The sequence below is a fragment of the Peromyscus eremicus genome, chromosome 15 (assembly GCF_949786415.1).
Source record: "Peromyscus eremicus chromosome 15, PerEre_H2_v1, whole genome shotgun sequence".
NCBI lineage: Eukaryota > Metazoa > Chordata > Mammalia > Rodentia > Cricetidae > Peromyscus > Peromyscus eremicus.
Window position 1 is genome coordinate 15,968,649 of NC_081431.1, and position 24,168 is coordinate 15,992,816.

At 48.2% G+C, this 24,168-nt stretch overlaps 1 protein-coding gene across 1 annotated transcript in view; it reads left to right on the plus strand.

The window, feature by feature from the left end:
• Positions 1–6: 6 nt before the first annotated feature.
• LOC131925287 (kinesin-like protein KIF28) overlaps positions 7–24,168 on the plus strand; it is a gene marked incomplete at its 5' end in the record, with an annotated part of 46,792 nt that continues 22,630 nt past the window's right edge. Inside the window, 12 exons of the mRNA XM_059280581.1 lie at positions 7–72; positions 1,760–1,795; positions 5,034–5,258; positions 8,410–8,564; positions 13,581–13,692; positions 16,086–16,153; positions 17,479–17,585; positions 18,275–18,387; positions 19,590–19,680; positions 20,758–20,812; positions 22,552–22,675; positions 23,490–23,634. Coding sequence (XP_059136564.1) covers positions 7–72; positions 1,760–1,795; positions 5,034–5,258; positions 8,410–8,564; positions 13,581–13,692; positions 16,086–16,153; positions 17,479–17,585; positions 18,275–18,387; positions 19,590–19,680; positions 20,758–20,812; positions 22,552–22,675; positions 23,490–23,634 — 1,297 coding nt within the window. The remainder of the gene's footprint in view (positions 73–1,759; positions 1,796–5,033; positions 5,259–8,409; positions 8,565–13,580; positions 13,693–16,085; positions 16,154–17,478; positions 17,586–18,274; positions 18,388–19,589; positions 19,681–20,757; positions 20,813–22,551; positions 22,676–23,489; positions 23,635–24,168) is intronic.

The following is a 24,168-nucleotide window of genomic DNA, read 5'->3' on the forward strand; positions in this document are numbered from 1 at the left end:
GGTATTATTCCAAGAGTGTGTGAAGAGCTCTTCCAAGCTATTAAGATGCAAAAAGAAAACATAGAACTCCGGGTATGTATCCATTATTCTAGAATCCTTTCTTTGGGGAACTGCACCTTTTCATTTCCCACAAATGGAAGACACCAGCATCTGTGTTTTCAGATTTGTGTGTGTGTGTGTGTGTGTGTGTGTGTGTGTGTGTGTGTGTGTGTGTTGGGGGACATTTGATGGCACTGTGAATCTCAAGATTGCATTTACATTAATTAAATAAAATTAACCTTGGGTCAGGAGGCTGTGTTAGCAACTAGTTGACAGGAAGTAATCATAGAGCCTCAGAGGGCATCGGGGAGAGATAGAGAAACACAGAAAGTAGTAGGGTGGGATTTGGCGTGGAGCAGCTTTTTCTGGTTTAGGAAAGAGGAAGTATGGGTCTTTAGTAGACACCAGCAAGGAGAGAGGGTTAGCTAGTTGCTACTCAGCCTCTCTGAGCTCCCAGGTTTTCACCTCAGCCTTTGAATCTTGAATCTTATTCATAATTGAATGATAGAGATTTAGTTAAAGCTACCTTTAGCGGCAGTGATGGGGCCAGTGCCTGTGGGAACCTGAGTGACCAGGATGCTGCTAGAGAAGCAGGTTAGAAACTACGGAGTTACAATTGCTGGCTGAGATAGCAGTAGATTAAGGCTCAGCCACTATGGCAAAGTTGAAACAATATTGGCACCCAATATGGGGCCCAAATTTCTACAAAGGGCCTGAGAAAGCTAAAAATAAATAAATAAATAAAGGATGTGGCTCCTTTAAAAGGCGCTGCTGTGCAGCAGAGCACTTGAGCAACCAGCATGCTAAATAGAAGCAACAAGCTAAGTAAAATGCCTGCCACTGTGTGGGAACCAACTTCCTAGAGCTGGGTAGGTTAAATGCAACCCTCAGGTAAATGCAGCTCTCAGCCAGGCTCTGGGTTTAAGACTGGGCTCTCAGCAATCTGAGGAGGGGTGGAGCCAACCACCAGAGCCACATGGCAGAGGGTTAGTAGGCGAAGCACATACTGTGTGAGTCATTTCTGTAAAGCCCACCCTAAAACCCTCCCACAGCACTGAATGGCGGAAGCCACCTCCTCCCCTCCTGTCCACGTTCTAATTAATCTTCCTGCCTTAGCCTCCCAAGAACCGGAATTGCAGGCCTGACAATAATCCCTGTTTTGTGTGTTTTCCTTTTCTTTTTGATTGTGTGTGTGAGTGTGTACATGAGTATGTGACACAACAGTGCATGCACACATGTCTATACAGGTAGAGATACATGCTTCCGTGCACATGTGTGGAGGCCAGAGGAGGACACTGGCTGTCCCCTCCATCACTCTCCACCTTGTTCCCTTGAGACAGGGTCTCTCACTGAACCTGGAATTTGATGTGTTTAGATAGATTGGCAGGCAGTCAGCCCAGAGCGCCTCCTGTCTGCACCCCCACAGTTGCAGGTGAGCACAGTCATACCCGGCTTTTTATGTGGGTGCTGGGAATCCTAACTCAGGTCCTCATGCTTGAGTGGCCAGTGTTCTTACCCACTGAGCAGCTCCCAGCCTGTTTTGTGTCTTTTTAAATTTTATATTGAGAGACTTTCCAGTGCCATAAAATTCCCTGAGAAGCATGCGGTTTGAAACAGTTCACTGCAGTTAATGTTAGTTAGCCTTTTCCTTTGTTGAATGTTTATATTCCTGCTACATCACTCCTGAACTCAGGACACTGACACACTGTTCTCCCTACAGGTCATGTTTAGCATGCTGGAAATCTACAATGAACAGGTAACATTGTAGCTGGAGAGTTTTCTTTCCGGGTCCTGCCAAGCCCCGGCAGTCCGACAGCCCACTTATAAAATAAACACACAGGCGCTTATATTATTTAAAGTGTTTGGCCTAATGGCTCAGGCTTCTAGCTATCTAGTTCTTACATCTTAAATTGATCCATTTCTATAAATCTATACCTTGCCACGTGGCTCGTGGCTTACCAGCATCTTCACATGCTGCTTGTCATGGTGGCAACTGGCAGTGTCTCCCTCCGCCTTCCTGTTCTCTCAGTTCTCCTCTCTGTTAGTCCCACCTATACTTCCTGCCTGGCCACTGGCCAATCAGTGTTTTATTTATTGACCAATCAGAGCAACACATTTGACATACAGACCATCCCACAGCATAACATTCTCTCTATCTCTGTTTCTTTCTGTCTCTGTCTGTCTGTCTGTCTGTCTCTGCTGAGAATCAAACCCAGGTTCTTGCACACCCTAAGACAGGCTTTACCACTGAGCCCCACCTATCCCGGGAGCCTGTGCTGACTCTGGATTAGTGGTATCAAGGGCTCTGGTCCCCCGTCATGCTGTGTTGAATGTAGCCCACCTGCCTCTCCAGCACCATCTCAAATTCCTGTTCTTCACTGTAGGGAACCTCAGAGTCAGCTCAAGATATCCCAAGACCAAGTTCTCAGCAAAAGGAGATTTATTTGTTCCAGAGGGACAGAGGGCAGCAGACAAAGACAGGAGATAGAGGACCAGGGTGAAGGGGAAGGGAACAGGGAGAGGGGAAGGGGGGTTTGTCCTGGAGGGACAAAGGATTGCCTCTGGATAAAGAGGAGACAGATGTGGGCCATAGGAAAATGGCAGTTTATAAAGGTAAAAGGGGAAGCTCCATGTTAGGATGAGGTGTTTAATTTTATTAATTAATTAAGGCATTTAATTAAGGCAGCCAAAGGGCTTTTGATGGCTGGGCTTCAATGCTTTGATAACTGGGCCTCCATAGTCAGGAGGAAGGATTGGCCAAATAAGGGACCAGACCTTGTTGGCTAGCTTTAGGAATGTAATCTAACTGGTTTCATCAAGGCAGAGGGAATGGCAGAGAGAAGGGCAAGGCCTGCCAGAGCCACGGTCACCAGGCCTGGGCTGGCTTCATTCACACCCCATGCTCTAGACACACGGCAGCTGTCTGAGTTACTTTTCTATGGCTGTGAGAAAATGCCAGGGACAGGTAATTTACAGAAGGAAAGGCTCATTTGGTGCTTACAGTTCCAGGGGAGGGAGTCCTTTGTCTCTATGGGGGGAGCAGACAGGCATGGCCCTGGAGCAGCCCCTGAGAGCTCACATCTGAACCCCCCAACAGGAAGCAGGGAGCACACTGGGGATGTCAGGAGAACTTTGAAGCCTCAAAGCCCAGCCCAGTGACACACCTCCTCACACCTCCTATTCCTTCCCACGTGGTCCCACCAACTATCCAAACACAGGAGCCTATGGAGGTCATTTTTATTCAAACCATCACAGCAAATCTCCTGCCTTTCCAGACATGCCCTTCTCTGACAGCTATCCTTTCTCTGCTGCTGAAGAAACCACTTGACTTCCAGGCCATCGCTTCATGCGTCCTGAGATCATTATGGTCAGTGGGTGAGATGCTGTTGGGGACCACAAGGGGACTCCTGAGTCTCTGCAGCCCTTGCTGTCTGAGGCATGGTTCATCTCTGCTTTGGAGAGCACAAGAGAGATGAGCCGCCTCGCCATGCTGCGAGGCTGCTGATGGATGCTGCAATTTCATTTCCACAACATTCTCGTGTGTCACTAAATAGGACTTTTAATTCCCCCATCCCACTCAAGTAAAAGTGTGAAACACATCCTTAACTCAAGGGTCACAGGGGTGCAGTTGGTGCCTTGGATCTAGTTCACAGCCTGCGGCTGGCAGACTTCTGTCTGGAGCAGTGGGAAGAACAGAAGAATGAGACAGGGTGCCGCTCGGTAGCCCAGGCTAGCCTAGAACTCACTGTGTATCTTAGAGGTAGAATGCTTGTTTACCAACCTTAAAGCCCTTGGTTTCATCCCAAGGCCACCAAAATGATAATAATAATAATAATAATTCTGTAAATCAGAGATAAATATATTCAAGTATAGAAGTTTTAAAAGCCATCTGTTTATAGTCAAAGAAGTGTGTACTCTCAACATCCCAACTTACAACCCGCCTCCCAGCTCTCCCATGCCCCAGAGAAGGAAGACATCCTCGGCCTGTGTGCTCAACCAGCACCTCTTGAGCTTTCCCTATGAACTGGGAGGAAGATTTCATAGCACCCTTAGAAATTCAGAGTCGGGGGCCTGGAAAATAATAAAACTGTGTTTCCAAGAATAATCGCTTAAATTAAGAACTAGGTTTCTGGGAGCTGGCAGGATGGCTCAGAGGGTTAAGACACATGTTTCCAAGCCTGATGACCTGAGTTCGATCTCCTGAACCCACATAAAGATGGAAAGAAAGAACTGATTCCACAAAATTGTCCTCTGACCTCCATGTGCATACTGTGGTACTGTGGTACTCCATGTGCACCTCACCTCCATGTGCGGGCACTCAAGTACACGTACACACACATGTGTACACACACACACACACACACACACACACACACACTGGTAATTAGTCTTCTCATTCCACTATTATGTTAGACTTTTTTGTCTTCTTTTTTGTTTTTGCTTGTTCGTTTGTTATTTGTTTGTTTGAGACAAGGTTTCTCTGTAGCTCTGGCTGTCCTGGAACTCGCTCTGTAGCCCAGGCTGGCCTCAAACTCCGAGACCCACCTGCCTCTGCCTCCCAAGTGCTGGGATTAAAGGCTTGTACCACCACCGCCCGGCCTCTCTTGTCTTCTTTCTTGTACATTTCCCTGTTTCTTACTTAGTTCAATTATAAGGTTGTCTGGTACCTATAGAAACTCAGTATTAAAAAAAAAAAAAAGAGCCAGGTGGTGGTGGTGCACGCCTTTAATCCCAGCACTGGGGAGGCAGAGGCAGGCAGATCTCCATGAGTTCGAGGCCAGCCTGGGCTACAGAGTGAGTTCCAGGAAAGGCGCAAAGCTACACAGAGAAACCCTGTCTCTGAAAAAAAAAAAAGAAAAGAAACTCAGTATTAATTCAACTACCTAAGACGTATTTACAGAGCACCTAATATTTCACAAGCAGTGATAAGGAAGGAAATGAAATTCCCACATTCTTGAGCTGTATATCATTTCTTCTTCTGTTTCCTCCTACAGATAAGAGATTTGCTATCTAGAACCAAGACTCCCGGAGGGTTGAAAGTCAGGGAAGATCCACAGCTGGGCTTTTTTGTGGAAGGTCTGAAGTGGGTGCCTTGTGAGAATTATGCACAGATTGAAAAGCTGATGGAGCAGGGATCAAAAATCAGGATGACAGCTTCGACCAACATGAATGCCTGCAGCAGCCGGTCCCACATGGTCATCACCATCCAGTTCAAGCAGGTGGGAGTCCTCATCTGTGGGACAGGCTCCTGGTGGCAGAGCAGGGGTGGTGGGGTGGACTTTGTCCAGAGTGGACCAGGGACTAAAGTACCCGCTTCCAACCATAGAAGGTGGGGCCCAGACAGGAAGAGCTGAGGGCCTTGCTCTCCTTGGCCACGCAATGAAGCAGGTTCCTTACTTATGACAGAGTGTTCTAGTGATCAACCAATCCTTGGAGTGCCCACAGGACACGGCTCGCTGTTTTTCCTCAAGTAAATTCTACACTCTGAGGAGTGAATTTTGAGGCCAAGTTGGCAAAGAAGTCAACTGTGAAGACACTGACTGTGGTCTAGCTTGGAGAACTAAGATTAACAGGTTCACGCTTATCCATCTGAGGATCAGTCGTGAGCCAAGGGCACGGCCAGGTGCTCAAGCATCTTTCTGAGACTCAGACTGACCAAGATCAGTTCTTGGAAATCCTGTAACTAACTAAAGCCTTTGTGTAAACGGAGGCATTTCTGTCCTGCTCGGTCCTACAGCCACTTTAAAAATAATCACTCAGAGGCTTAATATTAATTACAAATTGTTTGGCCTATCACTCAGGCTTATTATTAATTAGCTCTTACAACTTAAATTAATCCATTTCTTTTGTTTGTTTGTTTGTTTCTGTTTTTGTTTTTTCGAGACAGGTTTTCTCTGTATTTTGGAGCCTGTCCTGGACTAGCTCTGTAGACCAGGCTGGCCTCGAACTCACAGAGATCCACCTGCCTCTGCCTCCCGAGTGCTGGGATTACAGGCGTGCGCCACCACCGCCCGACATTCATTTCTATTAATCTATGTTTTGCCAAGTGTCTCATGTTTTACCTGTGCTCCTCCAGTGGCTGGCTGACATCTCCCTGACTCCGCCCTTCTTCTCCCTGTATCTCTGCTTGGATTTCCTGCCTGGCTCTATCCTGCCTTGCTATAGGCCCAAAGCAGCTTCTTTATCAACCAATGGTAATAGAACATATTTACAGCATACAGAGGGGTTATCCCACAGCACCTTTGATAAACCAGAGAGGACCTCTCTTCTCCACTCTCCTCGGTGGGTGTCAGGACATCTCTGAGCAACATTCCTGGTTTGGTTTGTTCTAGAAACAGTTGCTCCTGAGTCCCGGGTGAATGCCACAGCCAGCTGTGATTACACGACCCTTGTCCTCTCAGTGCTGAACCTGCAATGGAGGACACCATCTTGTTCACACCAGGAACAGAGGACACATAAGTGACTGTTAGGTACCCGTGCTAACATTTTCGAGGGGATCATCTTCCCAATCCCCAGTTTTGTCTTCTGTAAAATGGGGTGATGGCTCTGTCCTCAGGCATGTTGGGAGGCTGAAATGAGGCACTGCATTCTAGAAAATTTTCTAGAGCTGGGAGGATGGTTCGTCAGTAAAGCTCTTGCCGTGCGAACATGAGGGCCAGAGTTCAAATCCCCAGCACCCACATAAAAGGGTCAGGCACAGCAGCATGCTCCTATGATCTTCATGCTAAAGAAGCGGAGACAGGGGGATTGCAGAGACCTCCTGGCCAGGAGTCTGCCCAAATCAGTGAGCTCTGGGGCAGTGAGAAACTCTGCCTCAAAAATCAAGTGTAGAACAGTTGAGGAAGACACGTGATAGCAACCTCTGTCCTCTGCATGAATACTCACACTTGTGTACCTGCGCATACACACACATGCACATGCACAGACATACACACACACAGACATACACACACACATACACATGCACATGCACAGACATACACACACATGCACATGCACAGACATACACACACATGCACATGCACAGACATACACACACATGCACATGCACAGACATACACACACACAGACTTTCTTTTGGGACCATCAGCTTCCAAATAATGACATGGAGACTTATTATTAATTATGAAAGCTTGGCCTTTAGCTTAGGCGTGTTCCCAACTAGCGTATAACTTAAATTAACCTGTTTCTATTAATCTATGTTCTGCCATGTGACTTTTTACCTCTCCTCCATCTGCATATCTGACTCCCTCCACATCTCGCTGACATCTCTCCTGCACCTAGATTCTAACCCCTCTGAGTTCCTCTCTCTGCCAGGAAGTCTCGCCTAGCCTCTCCTGCCTAGTTACTGGCCAATCAGCTTTTTATTAAACCAATCACAGTGACACATCTTCACACAGTGTAAACAAATATCCCACAACTGAGAATTTTGTACATTTTAAGGGCAGTTCACTGGATGAATTTTACTATGTAAAATTTTACATAGTAAAATTCATATACTGTATACATGATTCACCCTGTTATTTGAACTTCTTATCCAGGAGCAAGGGGAGAAATTGGATGAAGGCAAATAAGGGAAGATTTTTTAAAAATTTATTTAACTTTGGGGCTGGAGAGATGGCTCCATGGTTAAGAGCACTGGCCGCTCTTCCAGAGGTCCTGAGTTCAATTCCCAGCAACCACATGGTGGCTCACAACCATCCGTAATGAGATCTGGTGCCCTCTTCTGGCCTGCAGGCGTATATGCAGGCAGAACATTGTATACATAATAAATAAATAAATCTTTTTAAAAAATGTATTTAACTTTATTTTATGTGCATTGGTGTAAATGTGTTAGATCTCCTAGAACTGGAGTTATAGACAGTTGTGAACCACCATGTGGGTACTGGGAATTGAACCCGGGTCCTCTGGAAGAGCAGCCAGTGGTCTAAATTGCTGAGCCATCTCTCCAGCTCCAAACTCATTTTTTTTTTTTAATTAAGAAAGTTAAAATGTTAAAAAAAAAAATCCTATAGCCAGCAGGAAACCTTGTAGGATTCCAATGTGTGTTCATTCAGCTGCTGGACCACAAAGCTGAACAGTTCATGATGTTGCAGGTTTCACAGCATTTTATGTGCTAAGAGTTTACTGAAATGCCTTTGCCATGACTAGTATCTATTACGTCCCCCGAAAGAGCTTTGCAGAACTGGAGAGAGGCAAGCAGGACACGTGGACCCGGGAGTGCAGCATTATCACTGTCAACTGTCACTGTACAGGGACGGCACCTTCAGCGACAGTCGTCACCACTTTATTATATTTGGAGTCATGTAAGCTCGGGGCACAGTCTGTCTCTGAGACATCAGTCTAACAGTCTGAGGTGTGTCTCTACAGATTTTCCTGGACACAGCCCTCACCAAGCAATCCAGCATCAACATGGTGGACTTGGCAGGAAGTGAGAGGCAGAAATCATCAGGAGCTGAAGGAGACCGGCTGAGGGAAGGATCGAGGGTCAATTTAAGCCTAACCAGTTTAGGAAACGTCATCAGGTATGTGACCAGCACACAGATATTCATGTGTCTTAGTTACTTTTCTATTGCTCTGAAGATACACCTTGACCAAGGCAACTTGTAGAAGCAATAGTTTATTGGGAGCTTACAGTTTCAGAGCAGAAGAGTCCATGACCATCACGGCAGGGAGCACGGCAGCAGGCAGGCAGACATGGCACTGGAGCAGTAGCTGAGAGCTCACATCTTTTTTTTTTTTTTTTTTTTTTTTGCCGAATGCCGTTTATTGAAGGAGGGAGGAGGTCTTAAATACAGGCTTACAGCACAATGGGAGAACCCCAGAGGGCAGAAGTTCGCTACCTATGTTTTACAATCTTGCATCTAAACTGTTAAGGCCCATTATGCAGGATACACAGACAAGGAACTTCCCTTAAGCATTCAGGAGGGTGGAACCTGGCAGGGAATTAGCATAGGGAGGATATCAAGGTCAAGGTCAGCAAGCAAGACAATAGTTACCCAAAACAGGGGCCAGGGCCCTACAGGTCCCCCTTTGACTAGAAAATGAGCTTCTGACTTAGGTTGTGTGGGACATCAGCAGGTCACCTTGCCCTTCATGGAGATGCCTGCCCAGGCCACACAGGTGGAGAGCTCACATCTTGATCCAGAAGCAGGAGGCCGGAAGAGCTAACTAGAATGGTGTGGGCTTTTGAAACCTCAAAGCCCACCCTCAGTGACATACCTCCTCCATCAAGGCCACACCTCCTCATCCTTTCCAAACAGTTCCACCAACTGAGGACCAAGCATTCAAACATCTGAGCCTACGGGGGCCTGTAATAGGCTTTCTCAGACTGCCAGCCCCCAAACCATGACACGGAGACTTCTTATTAATGATGAAAGCTTGGCCGTTAGCTTAGGCTTGTCCCATTAGCCCTTTAACTTAATTTAACCTGTTTCTATTCATCTACGTTTTGCCTCGGGGCTTTTTACCTTTCTTTCCTTCTGTATGTCCTGCTTTTCCTGCTTCCTCTGTGTCTGGCCAGTTGGCCTTGGGCATTTCCCTCTCTTTCTCCTTCTTCTTTTTCAGCCTAAATTCCTCCTCCTATTCATTCTCTCTGCCTGACAGCACTACCTATCCCTCTGCTGCCTAGCTATTGGCTATTTTACTTTTTATTAGACCAATCAGGTGCTTTAGGCAGGCAAGGTAAAACAAATGCAACACATCTTTGCTTAGTTAAACAAATGCAACATAAACAAATGTAACACATCTTTACATAGTTAAATAAATGCAGCATAAACAAATGTAACAGACCTTTACATAATTAAAGTAATATTCCACAACAGGGGCCATTCTCATTCAAACTACCAGGTCCTGATGTAAAACAATCACATATAAAAGAGCAGAGGGTGGTACTCAAGTTCCCTAGTAAGCCCAAGACCTGGATCCCATCCCCGGTTCCAAACCTACCAAGGCAAATGAAATAAAATTAGATTAATAATGGCTTTTAGTGGCATTATTGGTTCATGCCCAGCCTGCCTATATATTTAAAACTAATTAATGCTTCACAAAACAACACTAGCAGAATAAATGTTCCTCCCATCAACTGAAGTAGTTGGTGCAGAATTCTGTTGCTGGGCTCTCCTTCTGGATCTACCCTCCATGTGAGCTTTGAGGTCTTACCCCTCCCCTACCATTGCTCCTCCTTGTTTTTCTTTCTTTTCCTTTTTGCCAGGGAGGTGTTTGTATGTGTGTGGGTACACATGTGGGTGTGCACATATGTACACACATGTGCAGAGATCAGAGATGTCTTCCTCATGTAGGATGTCTCCCTCAGCTCTCTCCACTGTATTTATTGAGGCGAGGTTTCTCAATAAAGATGGAGCCTTTAGTTCAGCTAGTCTAGCTAGAAAGATTGCCCTGGGGGTCCCCCTGGGGAGATCTCTGGTCTCCACCTCCCAAGGTCTGGTGGGCTGCCACACCAGCCTGGTGTTGATGGTTGTTTCTTTTATACCCTTTTTGCTTTTTTTTGGCTCTTTTGGAGCTCCCAAATAAATCACACAGAGGCTTATTATTACTTATAAATGCCTGGCCTTAGCTTGGCTTGTTTCTAGCCAAGCTTTTCTTAACTTAAATTATCCCATTTACCTTTTGTGTCTGGGCATTTTCCTTTTCTTATTTCTGTAATCTTACTTTCACTCTTACTCTGTTGCTGGCTGTGTAGCTGGGTGGCTGGCCCCTAGTGTCCTCCTCCTCTCATTCCTTGATCCCTCTTTTCTCTTTTTTTCTCCTTCTATGTATTCTCTCTGTCTGCAAGCCCCGCCTATCTATCCTTTCTCCTGCCTTGCTATTGGCCATTCAGCTCTTTATTAGACCAGTCAGGTATTTTAGACAGGCACAGTAACACAGCTTCAGAGTTAAACAAATGCATTGTTAAAGGATGAAACACATCTTTGCATCATTAAACAAATGTTCCACAGCATAAACAAATGTAACACATCTTAAAATAATATTCCACAACAACCTGGCTTTTATGAGGGTGCTGGAATTGGACCTCATCTTCACACTCCATCCAGTGAGCCTTCTCCAATCTTGTTCTATCACATGCATGTTAGTGTATATGTGCGGCACATTGTCTTAACTTCAAGTAAAAAGGTAAGTAATAGGTTTTCTCCCCCCACCCCAAAAGTTTCTCCACCAACGCAGTAAGCCAGATCAAGCCGAATTGAAAAAGTATAGCAACAGGTTTATTGAGCAAAGCAACTCCTGGGCCAGTTCACCAGTCTCAGAGATGGAGGGCAGAGAAGTTCTGCACCTGAACTAAAGCAGGGAGATGTTATAGATTGTGGGTGAGGGGTGATTCAAAGAATTTTTTAAAAACGCAAAGTTGGGCCAGGCAGTGGTGGCACACGCCTTTAATGCCAGCACTTGGGAGGCAGAGGTAGGGGGATCTCTGTGAGTTCGAGGCAAACCTGGTCTCCAAAGAGAGTTCCAGGACAGGCTCCAAAGCTACACAGAAAAACCCTGTCTCGAAAAACAAAAACAAAGCAAAAAACAAAACAAAACAAAACAAAAAACAAAACAAAAAACAAAACAAAAACCAACAACAACAAAAACAAAAAAAGCAAAACAAAACAACAAAACAAAACAAAACCCAACAAAAACAAAACAAAACAACAACAAAAGGCAACGTTGGCACCTTTTGGAGGGCCCTGCCAAGGTACACCACTAGGTACACCACTAAGCAAGCATGGCACTGGAAACAGAGTTAGTGCAAGAGGTTTATTGGGGGAGGGGAGAGAGTGAAAAAGTGAAAGGCTGTTTGGGAGTGGGGACAGACAGACAGAGAGAACACGCAAGAAGAGAGGCAAGAGACAAGAAAGGCAAGAGGAGAGGCAAGAGAGGGAACTGGCGGGCACTTTTAAAGGATGCCTGTGTGTCCGCAGGTGATGATGTAACTGCCTTGGCAGCAGAGGCAGGCTGCTGCCCCGGCGGGAACTAACAGTGAGGACCTGTCTGCCACAAGCTGGGTTTGTGCCCAAGGATGGTCAAAAGCTGAGCGCTCAGGCGGGGACTTGGATGTCTGGTGGCATCGGGGGAGGAAGCTGCGGTACCGCCAAGAATGCGGAACTGGGCGTTTTGGTGCCTTTCCTTTGGTCTGAGGCTCTCTGAGCTGGTGGGGCTTAGAGAGAGAGGGTGGGGGGAATGGGGTTCCCCAGACCGAACAGGGGTGAGCCAGAGGCTCCAACCGAACTGTGAAGTGTTATAATTTCTTCCGAGAGTAACTTTAGAAAACTCTTTCATTATGGTATAAATCCCAGTGAAGTACGTACATCTTTTTTTCTTTGAAGTTCATAAACCTTAAATGCTCTGTTCAATGAATTTATATAAACAAGTTCACACACACACACACACACACACACACACACACACACACACACTGTAATTCGCACCCAGGTCAAAACATAGAACACTTTCAGAAGCCACAAGTCTCCATCACACCCCTGCCTGCCGGGGCACACCCCTCCCTACCGGGGCACACCCCTCCCTACCGGGGCACACCCCTGCCTGCTAGCACACCACCCAAACAAGTGGGCCTTTTGTTAATATTCTGATCTGCCCCTTGAAATCCCACCCCTTGGTGCTGCCCTGCATCCGTAAAAGCCTCTTTTTTAAGGAAAAACTCCACCCCTTCTCCTCTCTCTCTCTCTCCTGCCTTTTCCTTGACGTGTACACCCCTTGACCTCTCTCTCTCTCTCTCTTCCTCTCTCTCTCTTCTCCCCCTCTTTCCTATCTTTCTCTTTATCTCTCTATTATAATAAACTCTCCACGTGGATGTAGCGTCTGGGTTGTGAATTACTGACCGATGGCGTGCATCCTCCCAACACACCAGCAAGTTTTCCCTCACGCGTGGGATACCCTGGCCTGGCCAGCTGGAGGTTTCCCAGGTGTGCGTAATTCATAACACCATTACTATCAGATTCATCTTTGCCTAATTATCTTGAGTTTTATAATTTAAAACAATTTTAATTATGTGTATAAGTGTGGGTGTGTGCATGTGAGTGCATGTGCTCATGCAGGCCAAAAGAGGGCGTCAGATCCCCTGGAGCTGGAGTTACAGGTATTGGAACTACCTATTGTGGGTGTGGGTGTGGGAGTTCTCTGCAAGAGCAGCACATGCTCTTGAGCTCAGTGCCCTTTCTCCTGTCCCTGTCGTTCGTGGAAATGAGGCTGTGTACACGAGGTCTCTGGTTTATGTCCTGTCTTGCTTGGGCTCCTTTGCACAGGTATCCACTAGTCTGTGTTATGATTGCCACTTTACAGGGTGTGTTAGCCACTTCCCTCCGACCTGAAGCCACTTCAGGGAGGAAGGATTTATCTTGGCTCATGGTTTGAGGGAGCTCCTTGGAGGCAGACGTAAACAGTGGCTTACCCACAGGGGTGAGCTTCAAACCACAGCACAGGGCCACTGCAGGGATGTGTGGGCCATCTCCAGTTACCCCAGAGAGGCAGCGACTTCTCAGCCCTTCCGTTGGTTGTTTAGTGTTTTCTCTTTCCTGCAGTGCTCTGGCTGACTCCGCCATGGGGAAGAAAGTTCTGCATATTCCCTACAGAGATTCTGTTCTGACCAAACTGCTCCAGTCGGCTCTGGGCGGGAACAGCCGGACAACACTGGTAAGATCTCTTTCTTAGAACAGCTCTTGGTACTCTACGGCTGAAATCACTCTCAACACACCCCGGACTCAGTGCTCGGCCCTGCTCTCTCCATCATTTCACAGGCCCTGATGCCTGTCCGCTTCGGGGCGTGACGAGGCTTCCACAACATTAAATATTTTGTTCTTTGCCTCAGCTTTCGGGGTTGCTACTGGAATATATATTGCTTTCCATTTTGAGTCTGTTTTGGGTTGGGGATGGAAACCAGGGCCTAGCACACACCAGGCAAGTTACCACTGAGCCATGCCTCCAAAATATAACTACATTTGCTATAAGAACGACATGAACAATAGTACTACCACCTACACTCTGTGGGGAGGTAGTCAGTTGCCAGGCAGACATACAACCTGCAGGTTGACTGAGTTTCCGTCTTAGCCCTGAGAGTCAGTCAGCTACGTGGGTGCAGCATGCTAAGCCAGGGCCCTCTCTCCAGTTACAGAATGAGACAAAACTGGGTAAATGCCGCCTCTCCCCAAACTCACAGTAAAACACACCCTCGCTTTTTATCACGAACTCTTGCCTAAATACTTCATCTTAAAGTCTTTCCAGGTGTCGGTTATTTGTGGATCTCCATTCCCAGTACTGGACAAGCAGAAACAAAACCAGTGCACCCAGGACACCTTCTGAGTGTCCGACTGCAGATGAAAATCCAGCACCCTGACAGCAGTGTAGTCCCTGCGCAGGGAGGCCAGGACACCTTGCAGATCTAGCCGCAAGACTCACTCGTGAGGGCAGGCCTGACGGTTTTGCTCATTTTGAGACAGGGTCTCACTATATAGCACACCTTGAGGTCATTAAGACTTACGACTACTGTCCTACTGTGTACTCAGCCCGGTTTGTTTAACCTGCCTTTAAGAGAACAATGCAACAACCTTGCCTTGGGTTTCCCGTGTGACCAACATTTACAACCTAAGGTAAAACATGGATGTGATCTTGGGTTAGGTTGGACTCAAAAATCGCAATCCTCCTGCCTCAGCCTTTCAAGTGCTGGAACTGCAGAAGGGTACCATTCTAGGCATTCCTCCTTCCACTGAGCCAGTCCCCTACCCCCGCCCCCCATTGTAGTGTTTTAACAACAACAAAATACTGAAGAAAAGGAGAAAGGAGATGAATACTGAGCATCCCAAGACTCAAATAAAACCCAGAATGGCCACAACTAATCTACTCGAAGCTCAGTGACACCAGCCCGGCTTTCAGCAAAAACAAACAAACTCTCCTTTTTAAATTTTAATTAAATTTATTTATTTTACATCCTTCCCTCTTCTCCCATCCCCTCCCCCCACCTCTACAATCCCCTCCCCCATCCACTTCCCCTCCATTTCTGTTCAGAAAAGGGCAGGCCTCCCGTGGATATCAACAAAACATTCTCTTGAAAGAGATGAGTCACTGGCTCCAACTGATTCCAGCTGACCCAGACAACAGACAGTACCCCAGACATCATTGTTCATCAGCCAATGTCCATAGAGGCTTTCAAACTTTATGGTAGATTTTAGGAAGCTGCCTTCAACTTCTGTATTGGCTGCTTTTCAGCAAATGATACACCTGCTTTGCCCTGAGTCAGGGGCATGGAAGAGTACACACACACACACACACACACACACACACACACAAATAAATGTAAAAATTGAAAATTTAAAGTTCAGGGGTGTGGAGAGATGGCTCAGTGGTTAAGAGCACTTGCTCTTACAGAGGACCAAGTTTTGATCCCAGCACCCCACATGGTGGCTCACAACCATCTGTAGCTCCAGTCCCAGGGAATCTGATGTCTTCTGACCTCCACAGGGATACACACACACACACACACACACACACACACACACACACACACGCACGCGCGGTAAAACATTCATACACATAAAATAATTAAATAAATCTTAAAAAGTAAATAATTTAAGGTTCAAATAATACTGAAAATTAAATGATATAAGTTGTTTTGTGAACACTGATTTTTTTTATTAGCATGTGCATGCATGAGGTGCATGTGCAAACGTGTCTGTGTGTGTGCACACTTGTGTGAAGGCCAGACAACAGACTCCAGTGTCATCCTCAGGAATGCCATCCACTTCCTTTGAGATAGGGTCTCTCATTGGCCTGGAGCTCACAAATTAATCTAGACCACTGGCCAGTGAGCCCCATGGGTCCTCCTGTCTCTGCCTCCCAGAGCTGGGGTTACAAGCGGGTGTCAGCACGCACGGCATTTTTGTGTGGATTCTGGTATCAGACTCAGTTCTTCTTGCTTGCAAAGCAAATATTCCACTGGTGGTGTCATCCCCCCAGCCCGAATATTAGCTATTTTAATAGCATCGATGGTAATAAAGCCCTGGATGACGAAAGTCTGCGTGGGGTGGTTCCAGATTGCCGCCATAAGCCCAGCTGATATCTGCTATGAGGAGACCTTGTCGACGCTGAGATACGCCGAGAGGTAAGTAGTTGGTGAGCAGCAACTGGTCATGTCCCGGGTCCTAAGTCACGGCTCCTTTCAGCGCTCTGCTACCTGATGGCTTGGTGTCTAGGGTGGGAGTCCAGGAGAGGAGAATTAAGTGACTAGTGAGAGAGGAATGAAAAATCAAAACAAAAGAGAGAAGGCGGAGGGGCCGGAGAGGCGGCGCGCTCTCTCGCAGGGACGCTCAGAACTACTCTTTGGACTCCAGCGTGGTGGCGCACGCCTTTCATCCCATCGTGGGAGTCAGATGCAGGTGGATCTCTGTGAGTTCAACAGCTCCAGCCAGGAGAGGTCTTGTTTCAAAAAAACCAAAACAACAGCAAAACCCTCCAGTTCAGGTCATGCCTCCACCACTGCCTCTCCTGATCTGCCCTTCAGACACTTCTCAGAGCCCTCTCCTGAGTGAAAACCACATCCCCCCGCCCCGCCCCCGCCCCCGCCCCCGCCCCCGCCCCAGTTCACCGCTCCGATGCAGTACTGTCTCATGCCATGACATTTTCCTCCCAGCATCTGTGGAACTTGGGCTTTAGCAGCATCTGTAACTTCCTTTCCTCCTGCCCATGCCTTGTCAGATTTCTGGGAGGGGTTATACACAGAGAGGCACTCTATATACTCTCTCTATACTCCGCTCCTGACTTGGTGCTTGGAGCAAGCCTCATTGGAACCTTTACATCTCTTTTGTGAAATGGAAGGGTAAAGCACAAAACGCCTGTGGGGGTGGAGCCCTGTGGGAAAGCCTAGCACTTAATCCCTGACATCAAGATAATAACGGCAGAAGATATCTCTTTAAATTTGAATTTCAGACAGAGAATAAATCATGCTATGGTATGCCTGAGCTTTCTGCGGCGATGCTGGGGTGGGAGTAGAGACAGGAACAGAAACCCCTGTAGCTTGTGGTGCATGGCAGGGCAGTTTGCCTGCGGCTTCCAGGGTTTCGACTGTTGGTGAATCCCATTCTTGAATTAGCCAAGTGTGTTCAGGATATTCCGGGGCCTGGCGTGGGGACTCAGCTGCGCTTTGTGAGTTTGTATGAATCGTGTAGGTACCTGAGGTCAGTTTTGCTCTTAATGGTTGCAGATACGTCTAGCCTTGGGCCCTCGGGCCCACAATGCATCCCAGGCTAGCTGTGAATGTGGCCCGAGGAATCTGTAGATGAAACAGTGTCAAAAGGCTGGCCACTCCTGGTAGTGAAAACTAACACGGTTCTGCCCGGAGTCTGAGCTTGCCCAGTGCTACCCCAGGGCTGGCAGTACAGCCCTGACTGCAATGGGGCCTGAGAGAGTGTTTGTCATTGCCTGTGACAGGGCTAAAAAGGTTCAGAACAAAGCTGTGGTCAACACCTGCCTGCTGGGGAGAGCGTCCAGGGCTGAGAACAAGTTCCTGCTCGGATTCTGGGGCACCAGAGCGGCAGGTAAATCAAGTCAGGTTATGCTCGCTCAGCCACACCTGACATCCAGAGGCTAGTTGGAAGGACTGGGGGGTGGCCTGCATAGCAGCTGGGCTGGGGTGGGAGGAGTGGCCAGGTAGAGTGGGGGGTGGGAGGGGAGGCCCACGTTTTGTTAAGGATCTTCTGGCTCAGCCTTGGAATATTCCAGCGTTGACATCAATGTCGTCTCATATGGCGTTGACATGAAGCAACGGCCTTGTGCTCTCCCATGCTATTCACACAGAGCAGGCACACCCACATGCATACGGTGGTCCACGCCCAGCTCTGCTGGTCACAAGGTTCTGGACGTGCTGGGTGTCAACACACATTCAGCATCTAATTCCCAGTTTACAGACCCAGGCTTGAAACGTGAAAACACAGCGTAAGACAAATCTGTCATTCTTTCTGAACCTCTGGTCGGATGGGAATTCCCTGAACAGATGGTCACATGCCTGCACACGTGAAAAGGAGAAAAGGGAACCTCTGAGCTCCATGCTTCCCAGTGACTCATTCTTGTGTTCTAATGCCCGAGTTACCCTGGGGTACCACCATATGCTGCAGAACTGAGCCGATGAGTCTTCACATAGAAGCAGCTCGGTTTTCCCACCCCTCTGCTGTCCCTCTACATCTCACTGTTGGTGATGTTGATGCTTCAAGTTCCTCCCTCCCTCTAGAACACTCAGCTGGTCTCCTGGCAGAATGGCAGCTGGGGATTCGGGGAACCTGGGCCCACCTGCTGGAGCAGGCATGGAAGGAATGGGAGGAGCAGTACTCGGCTCTCACGAAGGTGAGGCTCACACCATCGGTCCACTACTGGTCCACCTCCCTCCACACAGCTGACAGCCTGTGCTGCTGTCAGCTCCGGACTGTGGTGAGGGCAGAGTTGGCCTGATGGGATCAAGGAGATCATGGCATGCTGATGAGTGAGGACAGATGTTAGGGCGGTTGGTGACTCGTTTTTGAAGGACTAAGTGAGTGTCCCCTGGGGACAGTATAGATTGGTCTGAGCTCTTGTGTCCCTCGTGGGTGGCATTCACATTCACCATCAGATCCTAACAGGCTATGCTGTGAGTGCAGTGATCATCATTATTGTTATTTTAGGTGCTGGGGTGAAATCCAGGGCATTGCAAATGCTAGGCAAGCCTCCTTGCAACGCTGAGCCACACCCCAGCTTCCGAGCCGGGCTGTGGATGTCATCCATGGGTGAGAACGCTACCTTGACTCTCACCAGAATCTTATTCTTAGCCATGAGGCTCTGAGCAAATGCCCAAGTCTTGGGCCAGTCCTGGAACTCTTGGGAGAGAGGGGAGAACCCAAGTTGGATACAGGAAGGTTCATGAAGCCCAGAATAAACCTCAGGTGGTACAAGTAGAGTAGGGTGTGGTCTGTAGTCAACAGCCCAGATCAATGTAGAGGTCAAGGATTCTGAAGGTCTAGGCAAAACTTGGGTGCCCTTTAAACAGCATCCTTTGGAGGGTGGCTCTGTGTGACCCTGGGTTTAAGTGGGATTCAGGGTACAGGTCTACAAAACTTTATTTTGGTGAACAATAACCTCCAGGCCTTTCATGGTCTCTGCTCTTAATCAGAAGGACCTTCAGGATTTAAAACTCACCCTGATCCACAAGGTTTGCTCATCCTCCATACCGACCATAGGGTCCCACCCTGTGAGGAAGACTGAAATGCACTTGGGTGTCACTGAGGGAGAATGCAGTGTGCCATTCTTTGCCATTGATAATAGCTGATGCTTAGTCAGCTAGGAGCAAGTTAAAAGATACCCAGGGAGGGGCCACAGGGGGCAGAGGGTAGAGACAAGGAGTCAGAGGATGCCAGGGGCCTGAAGAAAAGAAAGGTGAGGCAGAAGTAAGGGGGGCAATAGAAGATGGCTAGTGGGGGAAGGAAGGGAGGGAGGCCCCTGGGCCTTGGAACAGGCCTGCCGGGACAGCTCCCTGGGACAGGCTCAGGGGTCTACAGGCTTCTCTGTCTTTTTAGGAGCAGCAGATGATGAAGGCTCTCCCACACCTTCTCAACGTCAACGAGGACCCGCAGCTCACAGGGGTCCTCAAGTTCTTCATTCACAAAGGTACTTGATCCTGCTGCTCCCGCTACCCGCCCCAGACCAGCTCTGATTCCGTGTCCTTCCTCCCTCTCTTCCTCCCCTTCTCCCTCACCCCTTCCCTTGCTCCCTCCCTCCCTCTCCCTTTCCTTTTTTGATTTTTTTTAAAAAAATATTGTATTACAAACCATACAACTCTTGAGAGCACAGTGCAGAGGCACTAAACATAACCACACCTACTTCCAGAACTTTCCATCACCTCAAACTGAAACTCTGTACCCATTAAGAGGCACCTCCCCACTCCCCTACCTCAGCCCTGGGTGACCACCATTCTTATTTCTGTGTCTGGATTTCTCCACACGTGGCGCCTCATAGCAGTGAGATCACACTGTGCTTGTCTTTCGTGTCTGCTCAGTTCACTGAGTATCATGAAACTCATTCAAGGTGTACCATAGTTTGGAATTTCTTTCCTTGCTAAGGTAAATAGTCTCTATCATATACATATCAAATACACTGCATGTATCCATCACCCGCACGTGGTCACCTAACATCTGTCTAGTGGTTTCTGCTGAGGTGGCAGCCTTTGGAATGTCTCTCCAATATATGTGCTACTGAATGGGTTGCATTCCACGCCCAGAGCTGGCCTGATCCCTGTTCTCCACTCTCTGACCACTCTGCACGTCTAAGCCATGTGCAGGACGGTGGCAGGACAGCCAGGAGCTGCAGGGGATACGGTGCACCCCGAGGGGCCTGCCACCACAGAAACGGAGCTTCGAGGAGCCTCTGCTGTCCCAGCTTCAGTGGGTCACTGAGGACGAAGGCCCATGAAGAAGGTGGCATTTTCACCAAGTTGGGGATCCCAAGACAAACAGAGCAGAAAGTAAAACAATTATCCGTAAAGCAAGGTCATATCCGGGTGCTGTTGTGATTGACAGCTCCAATTGGGGAAAAGGAAAAACAAACAAACAACAACAACAACAAAAAAAACTTCTTTGCATGCTTTTTTACTGAAGAAAAAAAAATGCCACTTTGAAACTATCAAACATTACCTCATCAAGGCCAAGTGCTGACGATTTGAAGATAAACCGTCCCAACTCTTTCCAGGCTCCTGTGATGTTGGTCGGGCAGCTTCAAGTGCTATTCGTCTTCAAGGCCTGGGGTAAGAACAGCACCCGTGTCCTGAACTAGAGGACCAGGACTTCTCAGCCCAGAGATCTGTCTTGTTTGGTTTTAGGGTTTTTGTTTGTTTGTTTGTTTGTTTGTTTGTTTTTGAGACAGGATCTCATTATGTAGCCCTGGTTGGCCTCAAACACAAAATCCCCCTGCCTCCTCTTCTGAGTGCTGGGTTGTCAGGCTTGTGCCAGCATGCTTCACTGGAGAAGATTCTGGAAAGTCATCTGATCATAGGTAAGCCAGGCTGTCAGTCCTACTAGATGGGCAATATTAAAAAGTTCCCAGACCTCCCTCAGCAACTCCTGCAACGCTCATGCATGAGTGCTAGCTGAAGTCCAGTGTGGTGCACACCTCCTGCTTCCTTCCCCTCATCTTGGGAGAAAAGGGAGGCCAGTGGTTAAAGCCTGTAAGACAGGCCGGGCGGTGGTGGCGCACGCCTTTAATCCCAGCACTCGGGAGGCAGAGCCAGACGGATCTCTGTGAGTTTGAGGCCAGCCTGGACTACCAAGTGAGTCCCAGGAAAGGCGCAAAGCTACACAGAGAAACCCTGTCTCAAAAAAACCAAAAAAAAAAAAAAAAAAAAAAGCCTGTAAGACAGAACTCCACAAGCAGAAGTAAGGCGACCCTGCAAAAAATAAGGGGAGATGAAAGGCCGAGCACATCGTGGAGGATCTTTCACAATTCACCTTCGGTGGCTGCATCCTTAGGTGTTTGGAGCCCTTACTGCAGCAGCTTTTAAAATTGATTTCAAGCCACACCTGGTGGTGCACGCCTTGAATCCCAGCACTTGGGAGGCAGAGGCAGGAGGATCTCTGTGAGTTCAAGGCCAGGCTGGTCTCCATTGCAAGTTCCAGGACAGCCAGGGCTACACAGAGAAATTTTGTCTCAAAAAACAAGAAACAAAAAAATTCATTTTAAAATTACATATATATGTTTTAATTGGCACCATAGGTATGTGTATTTGTGTTCTGTAGAGTGATTTTCAGAACGCACATATGATGGTTAGTGATCAGATGTACTAGGGATTTTAAAACACTCAGCTAATGACTTTTAGCATCATAAGCTTCTGCTGTAGAGCACCAGATGCTCTCTTCCTATTAAGCTCCACCCTTGTGGCCATTAACTATCCCCCCAACCTCTCACCTCACCCCAGGCTATGGCAGCCTCTCTTCTATTCTTTACTTCTTTGAGACCAGTGTATTGACTTCCACAAACGGGTGAGAACATGTGGTTATCTGTCTTTCTGTACCTGGTTGATTTCATAACGCCCTCCAGCTGCACCCATGTTGCTGACATCATGGGAACCTGTTCTTTCTTTCTGGCCAAATAGTTTCCCCTGGTGAACATACACCATATTTCTTTACTGCCTTCTGATGGACACACATACAGTCTTGGCTATTGAAACAGGTTTTCACTTCTCCGTGGCTCGCTTGTAGCTTTCAAGGACTTGTGATGGTCTCCTTGTCTGGTGGTTCCTGGCAGCTGCAGGTCCTCAGCCAGGGTTTGTTCTGTGGCTAGAATAGCATCTTTGCGGTCTTCCATCTCCCGGCACCCTCCAGGGCCGGGCCCCTGCAGCCTCCGATAGCCTATGAACCACAGTCCTGTGTGGGGTGAGGGACAGTGGGAGCTTCCCCATTGATCCTAGCTGTGGATCTCATTTTGCAACATGACCACCCGTGAAATCATAATCTCCTGGGTGACCCCGACAAATTCCTGTCTTCTTAGGATTTCAGATAAGCATGCTTCCTTCGTGAACCTGGATGGTAAAGTGACAGTCGCTCCACACGGCAAGTGCAAGGTTGTTGTTAATGGGGTACCTGTCACCAACAGGACAAAGCTGCAGCATCTGGTACGTTCCTTGCCCAGCCACAGAAGTGCCTCCGTGCTGCCCTCAAGATGGTGGCAGGGGTCTGGGGGTGGTGGTGGAAGGGCAGGGACGGGACTTTCTTGTGAAATGTCTCCTGTCACACAGAGAGGGACTGTCCAGGTCTGGAGCGTCCTACTTCTGCCAGACTGCATAGGCTGGGATCACAGACCTGCTCCCAACTGCCTGTGTCTCAGGAACATCACTCTTAACACAAGGAAGGTGGAAATGGATACTCTTCAAGACCCTTCTGGGCGCTCACATTTTGTGACATCTGAGGCTTAAGAGAGCCTGCCTTGGGGAGTGATGAATTAATTAGCTGCTTACACCAGTCCCTCTGTGTTCTGCCCCCCACCTTGGAGGCTCCACTGGCTACCCCGAAGCCTCCTCCCTTCACGATCACTATACAGAGAAGCCGCAGCCTCTAAGACAGGCAGGTGGCTCAGCCACTCCCCTTTTAGAAGCACTAGGTGAGCCCTCCCTAGCTTCACGTCCAGCACACGCCCCATCCCAAGGATCCCTTTAGAGGACCAGCAGCAGTGTGGTCTCCATCACCGAAAAGCCCCCACGTAACGTCTGCGCTTAACCCTCTTCTGCCTGCCCAGAGGACTTCTGAAATCCTAATCTGAGTCAGACCCCAGGGCACTCCACAGAAGCTCTGTGCCTTGCTTCTGAGGCTCGGACCTTAGTGGTTCCACACCCTTGGAAGAGGGCTGAGCCTGGGTAGTCATGGAGACAAGCGCTTTCTCAGCTCCCCTGGAGCAGGCCAGGCCTTTCCTCTCTACGCTTTCCCTCCCAGGACCGCATCATCTTGGGATCCAACAGTGCCTTCCTCTACATCGGGTTTCCCTCCGAGCGAGGTGGTGAAGATTGGAGCAGATTCGACTACGACTTTTTCCAGCTGGAGCGGGCAGCCGCTGAGGGAGTGAGTGTGGACATGCTTGGTAAGTGGTCCTGGACCCGCCTTCCGGCACTTCCTGTGAAAACATAAAACTCTTCACGGAGTCAGAGTACAGAATGCAGAAAGTTAAATTGTGAGGTCTCTTTCCCTCCTCTTTCTCCTCCTCCTCCTCCTCCTCCTCCTCCTCCTCCTCCTCCTCCTCCTCCTCTTCCTCCTCCCCTCCCCCTCTCAGTGCATGCTGGGAATAAAACCCAAGGCTTCGTGTTCTTGCATGCTAGACAAGTTCTCCACTGAGCTACACCCTCAGCCCCCAAATAGAAATAGAGGAATAGAAATAGAGAAAACTGAATACATGTCAAAGATGTGTTGAACTCACTGACCTCATCCCTAGGGATGAGGGTGAAGATCGTCCACGGTGTGAAGCTTGGTGTGGCAGAGTGTTACACACAGCAAGTGGAGGCCACAATGCTGAGACAAGATGGATGTGTTAGATAAGGCCTTGGGGGTGGGGGTGGGGTGGGAGGGTGAGGGAGCCTGGCTCTACAGGTCCAGGCCTTGGTCTGGAAGAAGTTGCAGC